Here is a 12,293-nt window from a genome sequence, read left to right as displayed (position 1 = left end):
TTTCCAATTATCTCTGTCAGCTTTGCTAAACTGGTGCTAAATTTAGTCTTTTGTGTCTATTTTACAAGTCATGGAGATGCTTTTTGAGGTTGGCGGTAGTGGCGTATGGCTGACAGTCATCATCAGGATGTGGAAATCAACTCACCAGTCTGAACTCTCTGACCTCTAGCTAGCTAGTGCTGTCTGCATTTGGGGTGCATATATGTGTGTGTGTTTCCGTGTGTGTCTTACAGCTGGGACGTCTCGATCCATTACAGCTCGGAAGATTTCCATCCACTGAGTCATCACTGTGTTGTTGATCAGCTGTAAGGGCAGCGAGTACTGCAGGACGATAAGGTTAATGCTGTCATCATCATTATCATCAACATGCGTGATTTGATCACAGCTGGATAGTGGTAAATACAGGTGTACACTGCCACCAAGAGGCCTTTCTGACCCAATCACTGACCACACTTTGACCACATATGTTTTGTAGTATAAACACAAATGACATCCTGATGTGCTTCTGACAAGGACTACGTCATCAACGCAGAACGCGGTGGTTGTTTTGGTGACAATTCGCTCATGCTCTGTAACTCACACATTTTATATCAGGTTGGATGAAGTGTTGCATGACTGTCCCTCATTTTGCCTTGTGGAAGGAGACCTGTTGAGATCTGCTGGCAGTGAGATCTCCAGCTGTACTGACACAACTGCTAACTGCTGTAGCAAGCATGCAACAGAGCAGCTCGCAAAAGTTTGGACATAGTAACTGCTGGTGGGGCGTTAGACGCATGATAGGCACAGGTATTAATGGCAATTTGTCTCTGCTGTCCACTTGCATGGTATGCTTATACCAGGTCTATACAGGCTACGGCACAGGCGACAGCCAGTTACAGGCATGAATATGTACCACTGCTGTCTGTGTCACACACACAGGGATATCAGAAGAAGAAAGGTATTTTCTGTTCTTCCACAGGCTACAAGAGTGATGGGTTTTAAAACATACTTTTCCATGAAAATGGAGGTAATAAATGTTCATCATGATTGTAAGGGACCCAATGAAAACCCTAAAAACATGTTCTTTTAAGTTTTGTGTTCATTAGGACTTATCTGTGGGCTATATATATTTATACAGGTAACTAATGAAGGCATCTTAATACTTCACGTGTGGTTGGGATTTTGAAACTAACTTTGTCTCATAGTGTTGAACAGTGCACAAGGATAGACAAGACATTTCAAATTTCAAAAACTGAAAAAAAATGAGGGGAGTGGGGGAAAGGCTACTAATGTAATGGTCAAAACAGATGGACTTAAACACAAAGGGAAAATCCTTTTTTTACCTGAACTACCATTACAGTTCAAAATCTGCACATCTTAAAAGTGTGAAACCAGCATGAAGAGTGTTTCCTGATTTATTGTTGATTAATTAGTGATTTATTTTTCATAATTTAGGAGCTCAAGCTGGAAGGGCTGAATCCCGGTTGTTTTTTTTTGCCTGTGTTTTAGGGCCCAAGCATGAAAGTCGTCAATAATGCAGCCAGATTGTCATAAAAAATGGTTATTTTTTGTACAGGTGTGGGATTTTGCCTAAGGTCTTGATCCTTTGTAATTTTCACATTTTAAAGGTCTGTGCAGCCTTGGCTTGCAGCTATAGTGTGAACATCAGATCTCTTCTTCAGAAAATGGTCCAAAGACAGCAGCTTTCTGCCTACAGTTCTGCAATGAGATTTCTGAAACCAGGCATGCACACTTGCGCACGCACACTCTCTCTCTCTCACACACTAACACACACACACACACACACACCTGTACGAGAGCATGGAAGATCTTGAGGATCTGTTTCTGGATGAGGACAGAGAAGATGGTGGCGTCAGCCAGCAGCTGGCTGATAAGCTGCTGAATCCTCGGCAGAAAGATCTGCATGGCTGCCAGCAAGGGCTCCCTCTCGTCTGCCTTCTTGTACCTGAAGCGCACACACAAACACACCATGAGGTGAAGTGAAAAAAAATCTTCCTGCTAGCTGCTGGTTCTATTGAGATCCTGAGGGAAGTAAGTATTAGAGCTTCCTTCCTGGATTCTAATCTAAGAACAGGCTCAGGGCTACACCTACCAAAGTATCTAAGGTTTACCCATTAATCCATCGGATCTTGTTTTATTCATTCTATACACAGCCTAAAAGTTTAACTTTATATTACAGCCTAACTTACTCTCATATTATGTATTGTAATACTGCCACATGTCCAACTTATCTTGATAAGATTTTTCTGCATAAAAAAAAATTACTGAGTGATTAGCTTTGCTGAAAGAACTCATCTGCGTCTCTTTTTAGAAAAAATGAACATTTTTAAAGTGAACAGACCAGACCTGTGTATTCAAGTGTAAACATGTACACCTAACTCATGGCCTGCCAAGTGTTTTCCAGAACTTCTTTAAGTCTTTTCTTTAGACATTCACTCATATCCCAAAAATCACCCAAAGTAATTTGATCTTCCACATTGTCAGACATAAGCTCTTATGATCTTGTAAAATACATAAGATCATCTCTTTGGAACAACTACTTCCATCACTACAATCAATTTTTACATTATCCTTACATAAAAAACATCTGAAAAGGACTCTAACTTGCAAAGTCTCATGTCACATTATTGATACAATTGTAATGCATTTCACTTTTTGTCATGTATTAATTTTTATTAACTTTGTATTCCTGCTTAGTCTTGAAATTTTGAGTTGCAATCTTTGTTTTATCTTTTTCTTTTTATGAATGATTACAGCTATTTAATAATGGAGGTATCTCCATATGCCCTTTTGGCTTCTAATCTCACCTGTACAGTGTTTAAATTTTTTAAATTTTCTTTTTCTGTCTTTTCTTTTTTTTTTTTAAAAGCTTTTTTGGGGTTTGCCTGTATTGCTTACAGTACAGCTTAAGCATGACAGGGGGAAGGAGAGAGGGGATGACGTGCAGCAAAGGGCCGCAGGTTGGAGTCAAACCCGTGGTTGCTGTAGCAAGGACACAGCCTCTGTGAGCTCTACCCGGTGAGCTACTGAGAGTCCACTATTTCTGTCTTTTCTATTCATATGTGTGTCTAAACTAAACTAAACTAAACTAAATGTAAATATTGACAATTTGTGATTTTTGTAGGTTACCTGCTTGAACTATTGCATGTTATTTTCTGTTGATTAACAACAGATACAGTCAGCGAGCAAAGAAAATTGGTTTCGCCATGGAATAGTTTGAACACATAACTTCACCTAAAACTACAACCTGTCAATCTGTCATAAGTTGGATAAAACCAAGCTACCTGTTTCTCCATTTCCAATCTTAATGCTGAACTAGGCTAAACATGTCCTGATGCACAAAATGTTGAAGTATTCCTTTAGCAGCAACCCTAGCCACAGTCTGTTCATCCTGCTGCATTCTGGGAAAAGATACAGAAGTACCTGCTGCTGAACCACCAGACTACAGAGCAGCTTCTTTCCCCAGGCTGTGAGACTCCTCAACTCCTCCTTTGACGCCAAAAAGATGCAGCAGGATTTAGGATCAACTTTAATTTAATTTTGTCTTAAACCACATTTCAGAAAAATGACAAATAAATCTACCTTGTACCTTAGTGCTTCAGTTATTTTGCAAAACACATTTCATGCTGTAATCTCAAGTGAAATACTCTCCATCTTTTATGATCGACCTGGGTCCTGTTTCCCAAACCTATCTTAAGGCTACAAAACTTACAATGTGACAAAGATAATCTTATCTTAAAGATTTAGTTTTGGGAAACTGTGCTCTAGACAGCAGGCTTGGGTGGTGTGTAATATTTCATACCTTCCTTTAATTTCACCAGGTTTACGGTATATGACGGTGTAAGTTTATTACTGACCCTCCTTCCTTTTAACCTGCAATCGTGATGTGAGGGCTAATGTCTTCCCAGGTAAGCTGTTCAGAGTGGCGAGGTGAAATTGAGGAACATGAACATCTTACTCACTCGTATGTTTTGACAAGCTGGTAGAGAGCCAGCAGGCTGCCGTACCAGCTGCCGCTGTTGTGAGACTGCAGGTAGAGGCCGATCTTGTCCACTACAGTGGTCCAGCGGCCAGGGAAGTCGTGCTTGATGATGGCTCTCAGACACATGGTCAGCTGGGCCCTACAGACAGTGCAACAACAGACCGAGTTATTTATCCTGTCTGTAGGCGAGCATATTGATGCTGTGTCTGCATACCAGTCAGGACACAGCTGAGGTCAGTCTACAGATTTCTAAAGAGACTAATGTGTTACAAAAAATCACACTGCCTACTTTGTCAAAACAGGCACAGAAATAAAGAGTGATAAGAGATGAAAACGGACCTGTATATGTATGTGCGCATGTGCATGTGTGTTGAGTGTGTGTACCGTATGGACTCTGGACAGCGGATGATGCCCTCCACTATGTGGTCTCTGATCTGCTGCCGGTCATTCTCATGGATGTTGAAGGGAAAGACGACTTCACCCAGAGACGGTTCCCTGTCCTGCCAGTACTGACTCACCATGTTCTTCAGGTAGATGGCGGCTGCACACAGTCAGGGAGCACATACAGATGACATTTTGCACTGTATTCATTAAGATGATCGCATGAGTCAGAGAGACTGAATTTAAAGGATAAATCTGGTGATTCTATGTGCTATATCATAGACAAGTGGACGAGTCTCGGGTGGTATTACAGCTTAGCAGGTTATTTAGAAATCCCCAAAGTATGTTCTCAATTCTGTCAAAAATACAGGTGCTCCTCTTTCCATTACACTCATTGAATGTAGTGCACAGCAGGCACCACCAGAGCTCAGTTTCTACTTGTGGAACAGGCAGCTGAAAGACACAGGGACACCTAGTGGTAGAGGAAGAAGTTACAGGACTGTAAACAGCCAGCGGCCAGCAGGCAGAGAGAGACTGTGGGGAACAGCATGTTGTTTACATCTAACATGGTGAATTAAGGATTTATTTGGACCAAACGGAAGCTGGTGATTGTTGGAACAGTGGACTTACTAACTAGATTACTAGCAAGAGTAACCAAGACGGTTTTGGTGAGTTTGATTTTGTTCTAGTCTGAAAGAAGAGTGTTTCATGATGAGTTAATGAGGCAATTAAGCCTTGTCAGTCTTCCACGAAAGTGAAACTTGAATTCAAATGGTGCACAGTTGTATTTCTCTGTTTAATGAGGAAAGAGGTGTAAGAATAATACTTTTCTTAAAGTTTAGTGAGTTAAACTGTCATATACGGTATACCCTGGTGAAATTTCAGGATGGTATTATGGTATGAAATATTACATACCGCCCAAGACTAAACTGGACTTGCTTAAATTTCTTGAGGACATTTTTCCTCGCATCCACATGGCTTCCTTGGAACTGAATGAGTTGAGTCTGAATGAATGTTTGTGCCAAATTTTACTAAAATTCCCTCAAGCTGACATCGCCTTCACAAAAATAAGTTAGCTGAGGTCATGGTGACCTTGACCTCTGAAACCCAAAATCTAATCAGTTCATTGTTGAGTACTATTGGACATTTGCACAAGTATTCTTAGAAATACCTTCAAGGCGTTCTTGAGCTACTGCATTCATGAATATGGGACAAACAGACAACCTGAAAATGTGACGCCCCTGACCATGGCTATTGCTAATGTGGAGGTAGAATAGCAGCAGATCTCTGTATTGGTAAGGTAAAAATAGGAGATTTCCCCGATGCATGAATGTGCATCTATGGCATGAAACAAACTTCGTCTATTGGTCTTCGTGTAACTGTCATGCAAGAAAGTAAAGGAAGTGTGCAACCTCCTCATTGTGCTAAATGTTGTATTTTGTAACATTAAACCATACAAACTGATACAGAAGTGAAACATTTACTGAAGCCTTAAATTGTTTAAAATTTCTGTCAGCATTACTTTCTCCAATCCTGTATCTCCGAACAGAGTGTGAGCTAGACCATTCTATAAAATTATTGTAGTATTGGTGTCATCTTTGTAGTATTTCCCATGGTTTGTTAGCATTCATCAAAATAATGTAAGGGACAAAAAATGTAGTCATGATATATAAATGCAAAAAACCCTTTCAACCTTCCTTCAGAACAGGACCAATGAGCCATTTCTTTGTTAACCTTTCTCTGTATCATTATTACAGAGAAATAGCCTTGGCTAAAATGATGGCAGTGTTATCTTCACAACTTCTGAATCAAGACATAAATTAACATACATTGTTTTAACATTATGAGCGAGAGAAACTTTTCAGCAGTGAGATACAGAGAAACAGCAGAGTAGTTTAATGGACTTTTGAGTCTTACCTGCTTGGCGAACAGGAAACTCCACCTGCTCAGACACAATGATTTGAAGCAGGGTTGGGGCAAAGTTGATGATCTTGAATGACTGAAACAAACAGGGCAGACTCAGCATGAAACAAGCAGAACATGGACAGCTTTTAACATTATATTCACAATAAAAAGGAAGTCGTCAAACCAATTACATTATCAACTGAAAGTCAATTATATGACAAAATGGAAAATGTATTCTCTCTTCCCTATCTCGTGTGACCAAGACAACAGGTGTTGAGGACCTGTAGAGTTACAACAGTAATGACACTACCTATATTATTTTTATGTAAATAATGAATCTGTCTTTTATTCATATACTTTTTTAGATTAAACTGTCAAATCAGTACACCTGATGTCTAGAAACCAGAGTAATCGCAAAAGCAATGAGAGGGTAAATACACTGTTTTATTTTGTGTGAATACTTGATCCAAAATGTTTTTATTTATTCTTCTGCACTTTTTTTGCTTATCTACTACTTCTGCATAAAGTCAGCTTCAGAAACCATTCCAATATCAAAATGTTCATCGCTTTAAGTACTTGTGAACAGTAACTTTTCTTGTTCCTATTATACCCACCTATAAATATATATAAGTACTGATGTAGTGGTTACATCCCAACAACATACTAGAAAAAATAGAAGAGTAAGAAATAACAATTTAATGAGATATACAAATATAGTATAACTTAAATTAATAAACAAATATTCTTTACTTATCAGAGGATGGGGGTGGCTGTTTGTTCTTTGGGACCCTTCTCAAAGCTACAGATATTTTCTTGAGCCTCCCTGAGTGACTTATGATGCATTCAAGAGCCGTCAGAAATGAGGAAATCCAATGAAAATTTCTGTTTTTAACAGTTAAATGGTGTAATTTTGGCTCTTTTTACTTCTGGGATCTGCAGGTTTGGAAGGCATGTTGTCTGTAAAGGTCACCAAAAAATTTTAAAAGAAAAATGTGTAATTAATGTCATATTAACTTTAATGTTGTGTGAATTTTATTGTGTATTTTAGTGTATTGTATTTTATGATCTTTGTTTCTTTGACTTTTGTTGTGTCTTTGAGTACTTTGAAAAGAGCGCTATAAAATACATGTTTCTTTTCAAAATAATTGCCAAAAAATTGTATAAGAAAACCGCCTAAACTTAGTGTATTCTATTTGATCTTTTTTCTTTGTCTTTTGTAGTGTCTTTGAGTAGCTTTAAAAACGCTCTATAAAGTATATGTATTGTTAACTAACTGCCTAAACTGCCAAAAATGTGTAAAGAAAAAAAAACGAAGAATTGTCAAAAATCTTAAATGATTTTTTTTTTAAATCACCAAAACTTTTGAAAGAAAAAAAGTTGCCAAAAATGTTCAAAGAAAGCATGCCATCCTTAAAATTAGGGGTCAACAGATTAACTGCCTGGCCCATTATGGGGGCCGATATTTAGCATTTTGTTGATTATCTGTTTCAATGTTTTATTTTAATGATTGTTAAAATGAATTAATTAAAAAGTGCTTAAAAAGTGTCAGCATGGGAGGAACATTTACTTTGTATAACCTCAGGGAGCTTTATTTACTTATTCGTTTTTATTTAAATTTTCACTTGACTTCAAAAAAAAGTTGGTGGGAACTTCTTGTATATAATGTTGAATGTTTCAGTTTTGATTAAACAGTTGCTAAAGGCATTTAAACAAAGGTTTGCTTTGGAGTTTGGTACATTCCATATTCTTATGTATTGAAAGAAGGATTTTCATTTTTGTTGTAAATGCATATCGATTCCAAATATCAGTTATCGGTCTCAAAAACTACTAATAATCAGTATCAGCCCTGAAAAACCAACATCAGTCCACCCCGACTTAAAATCAACAGTTGTAAGTTGTATGCCCTTCCCTTAGCCAAAATAAAAGCAGCAGTCCATCCACAGTGCTTAAAGAATTATTTGACATGCCTCCCCCTTTTGGCACTGCCTCCTCCCCTCTCATAGCAAACGAACAGTCCCTAACAATGATAAAAAAAAACCCCAACAACCTCTGAATACAGAAGTCTGGGCCAAGCTCATAATGTCCTGAGTTCCTAGAAGCGGTCCTGTTGGACTGGTTAGATGTTGTCACAGCAGCAGCAGCAGCAGCAGCACAGTGACAGAGCAGCAGCACTCCGCTCCTGTGTTGACATGACAAAGTTGCTCCTGAAACAATCACATCTGCCTCCTTTTGTCCTCCATCGCAGCTGCCGGACTCAGTGTGGGGAACAGCTGAGTCAAACTGCTGATCCCAGGCCTGAACTAAACCACCAGGATCCAAGCCAACAATCACCAGGCCGGAGCTGAGCCCAGCCACCAAAACACGGCCTCCATTCTCCTCCACCCCCCGCATCATCTGTGGGCCAAACTGCTCCTCCTAATGAGCAGCTCCTGGGACAAACACACACACACAAAACACTTCCCCCTTTCTCTCTCACACACACCTGGTTGAGCTCATTCTCCGCCGCTATCCTCAGGTTGGGGTCGATGGTCCCCTTCAGAGCCTGGACTATCCGGTTGGGATCCATGAGTTCAGTTTCACGGTTCCTTCTGTGTTGTTTCTCTCACATTCATGTAGCGTTAGCTTACGTTTCTGCCTGCTATTCAGCCAAGCGTTATGGATGTGCATCCACCGAAGCTCAAACCGTCCCGTTACACACACCAGGAACCGGTAACCGCAGGCACAATAAGCGTCTCGGCGGCGGAGGACTCGTCACAAATGTCCTCCGAGCAGCGGTGGGAATTTATTCTGAAGGCACATTCGCTTTTCTTTCTCTTAAACTCTCACTAGCTTGACTGAGAAACAGCGAACCCTGCCCCGTTTTACCGACAAGCGGCTGTCGGTGGACGTAAAGCAAAGTAAACAGACAGTTTACGGTTTTCTTTTTCTTCTTCGTCTACACACGGTTTACCGGGAGTGTTGCTGCCACCCTGGGGGCTGGCGGAGGGACACAGCTAGTGTGGCTTTCCTGTCCGCGTGCACCGGCTCTGGCAAAAGTGGCAAACTAAATAAATAACGACTTTATGAGTACTGACACGGCCACAGAAGAATATACAACCATAAAATTGCCAAAAAATTCTATATATTCTCAACTAGAAATAATACCATGTGGGCGTATGCCTCTCCATACCAGGCAAATTGCAGAACAGTTCATCCATCCATGTCTGTGAAAACATGGATATTTCATACATCTTCCCCCCTAGCAGCACAGAAGCAGTGGCGGTTTTACTGGGGGGGCAGGCTGGGGCCAAGACTGGGACCATCTCACAGTAGGTGCGGGGGTTGTATCTGATGACAAGCTAAGATTTGTTTCACTGAAAACAGTGAAATATATTCTCTGTGATATGAGTCAATAAATAAATTTATGTATTTGATTCCATTTAATGGGTAACCAAAGACCCTGTTATGGGTTTCCCCCTTGGCCTTGGTCCGGGGTTATCTATACCCTTAGACCTCCCTGGCAGGGTCCTAGTACCAGACAGTGATGTTCCCCTTCAGGATCTATAATACATCCATGGCCAGGACGCTTTCAATAGAAATTCGTCATTATATTAAAGGACATTCTGAATTTCCTCAGGCATCCCAGGCTGTCTGAGGTGTGATAGGTGGTATGTTCCACATGACAAAGAACTGCTTCTGTTCTAAGGTTCAAACAAACAAAAAAGCTTTAAAGACCTCTCAAATAATTGCTTTATGTATATATATAGTTAAAACAAATAATCTGTATTTATTTCTCCCTCGCACCATACAATATTAAATGATTTACTTTTATCTCGTGTCTTTTTCGTTTGTTTGTTTTCCTTTGTTTTTTCTTGTATGTATATTTGAGATGGTTTCTGATTTAAGAATAAAATTATAATTTTTACAGTTTTTTTTTTTTTTTTAAAAAAAAAGCTTTAGTGTTGTGCAATGTATTGTTTATTTTGAAAAATAATCAATATATTTAAAAAAAAAAAAAAAAAACTGCTTCCGGCTCAGCCCCGGAAGTTGCGCTCATTATTCATGCAATGCATCATGGGAGGTTTTTGTTGTTGTTTATACTTAGAACCTTCAAACTGAACGTTACAAGATCAAAGGGATTTATTGAACGCCCCTGCAGTATGACGTCATACATGACTATAACTTATCCAAGAATGTCGATTCTCAGACTGCGTGTACAGCTCAACAACTCAGTCTGAGACACACACAGGCAGAGGTTTCTGTTAGAGCCACACGTTTGATAGTGAGGCCCACAACCAGAGACAATCTGCAACTGATTGTGATTTTCACCTCTGATATCACCAAGAAGAGCGATGCCAGCAAACACAGATCTCAATGAAATGGATGTCTTCTCAGGTCCAGAGTCATGGTTCCTGATAGCGGAGAAGGAGATTGAGGAACTTAGGATGGAGCAAGAAAGACTATTCGGGGGAAATTATGGCCGCTGCCTCCCAACCACCACCATGGAGGAGGCAGACAAGAAGCCTGCTACTGAGTCCGAGACACCAGGACAGCAAGAGGCTGCAGGGGACTGTCTGGAACTCCCTGATCAGATCTCTACAAATGCATCAGCATGTATTTCGGGAGTGCCTCAGGACAAACTCGAAGCGCCAACCCCTCATCTGCGCCTGCTGGAGGCAACACACCTCCTCCAGCAGGAGACACAGATGAGGCTCATGGTGCAGTTGGACAGTGCTGCTGGAAACAGATTGCACCTGGAGACAGATATGAAGCTACCGGCGGAGCGCCGCCTGAGACTCCAGTATGAGGAGGAGGCGCAGAGACAGACAAATCTGCCTGCTCATGGTCAGCTCCATGAGTCAACTTATGCCAACGAGTTGATGGAGCAGCTTCAGGCTCAAAGGCTGCAGACTGACCTTCTCAAGCAACAACTAGAGGAAGTTAGTCGTCAGCTGAATGAAAGCCTCTCCAAGGACTCGGAGCCGGTTAAGAGGCTTAGGGGGCAAAATCAAGCCCTGGCACAGGAGTTGGAGGAGGAGAGACACCTGCAGAGACAGCAAGGCGAGGCGACTAGCTCAGCTGGAGGAGGTAAAGAAGGAGCTGCAGGAGAAGACCCGCTGCAGTCTCAAGCTGGCCTCCAGACTAAAAGACCAGAGGAAGGTCCAAGAGGGGATTATTGTCCCAATAACCCCTGTGCCTCTCCCCAAGGACCTCCAGGCCAGAGAGACAACTGTGAGCCTGACAGAAGATAGCATTCCATAGGAGGTTCCCCCCCAAAAGAAGATCTCTCTGTGGAGGTGTTTAAAGAAGTGTATCACACCAAAACGCCTCCGCAAATACAAGGATCGGACCTGAAACATCAGACACACACAGACCAGAACAGGCCGCAGGACAGCACCAAGGACCATATTCAGTGCTGACAGACAGAAGACGTTTGTTTCTGTCTGTCAGGATTTTGTATGTTCTCTCACTACTGTGTGGGTTTTCCCTGGGTGCTCCGGTTACTCCCACTAATTCAAATTTGACTAACTGATACAAAATAACACCTTCAATAAAAATCCTTGAAATATATTTTACTTTCTCTACAGATGTATTCTTCCAGAACATTAACAATTCTTCATAGTGAGATGGAATCGAATAAATCGCAATTGTAATATAGATCTAAGCTGTTTTAACTCAGAGAGGAAAAAGGTGTGTATTCGTACACAAAAACATAAAGCAGGGTTTTACATGTAAATGTGCCTAAATGTGACATTATTTGCCCAAATTGTGATAACAAATAACAAAAAAGAAAAATGTATTTACATTAGAAAGCACATATTCTTGCAAACTCTTGCAACATAAAAGTATATCTTTTGATCCTTTTGGTTCATGCAAAAACAAAAGTTTTGCAATCATGAACAAAAGTTGGCAGTAATTGTAATGTATATATGAAGGGGGTGGAAGACACATCCAACACAATATTTACATGCTCAAAATGTCTCCACAATTTTCTGGTAGTAAAATTTTTTTCAAACTCAGCACGATTGGGGATCCACATGCAGAA

At 40.6% G+C, this 12,293-nt stretch overlaps 1 protein-coding gene across 2 annotated transcripts in view; it reads right to left on the bottom strand.

Moving 5' to 3' along the window:
• ipo8 (importin 8) overlaps nucleotides 1–9,176 on the bottom strand; it is a 30,097-nt gene extending 20,921 nt beyond the window's left edge. For both annotated transcript variants that reach the window (XM_042511354.2, XM_042511355.2), the window contains exons 1-6: nucleotides 8,751–9,176; nucleotides 6,281–6,362; nucleotides 4,367–4,523; nucleotides 3,963–4,121; nucleotides 1,789–1,945; nucleotides 232–321 (exon numbers count right to left, since the gene is read on the bottom strand). In XM_042511354.2, coding sequence (XP_042367288.1) covers nucleotides 232–321; nucleotides 1,789–1,945; nucleotides 3,963–4,121; nucleotides 4,367–4,523; nucleotides 6,281–6,362; nucleotides 8,751–8,834 — 729 coding nt within the window. In that variant the 5' untranslated portion in view covers nucleotides 8,835–9,176. The remainder of the gene's footprint in view (nucleotides 1–231; nucleotides 322–1,788; nucleotides 1,946–3,962; nucleotides 4,122–4,366; nucleotides 4,524–6,280; nucleotides 6,363–8,750) is intronic.
• Between the last annotated feature and the right edge of the window lie 3,117 nt (nucleotides 9,177–12,293).

The sequence above is a fragment of the Plectropomus leopardus genome, chromosome 22 (assembly GCF_026936395.1).
Source record: "Plectropomus leopardus strain MGB_pleo_1.0 chromosome 22, ASM2693639v1, whole genome shotgun sequence".
Classification (NCBI taxonomy): domain Eukaryota; kingdom Metazoa; phylum Chordata; class Actinopteri; order Perciformes; family Serranidae; genus Plectropomus; species Plectropomus leopardus.
This window is presented reverse-complemented; position numbering and strand designations above follow the sequence as displayed.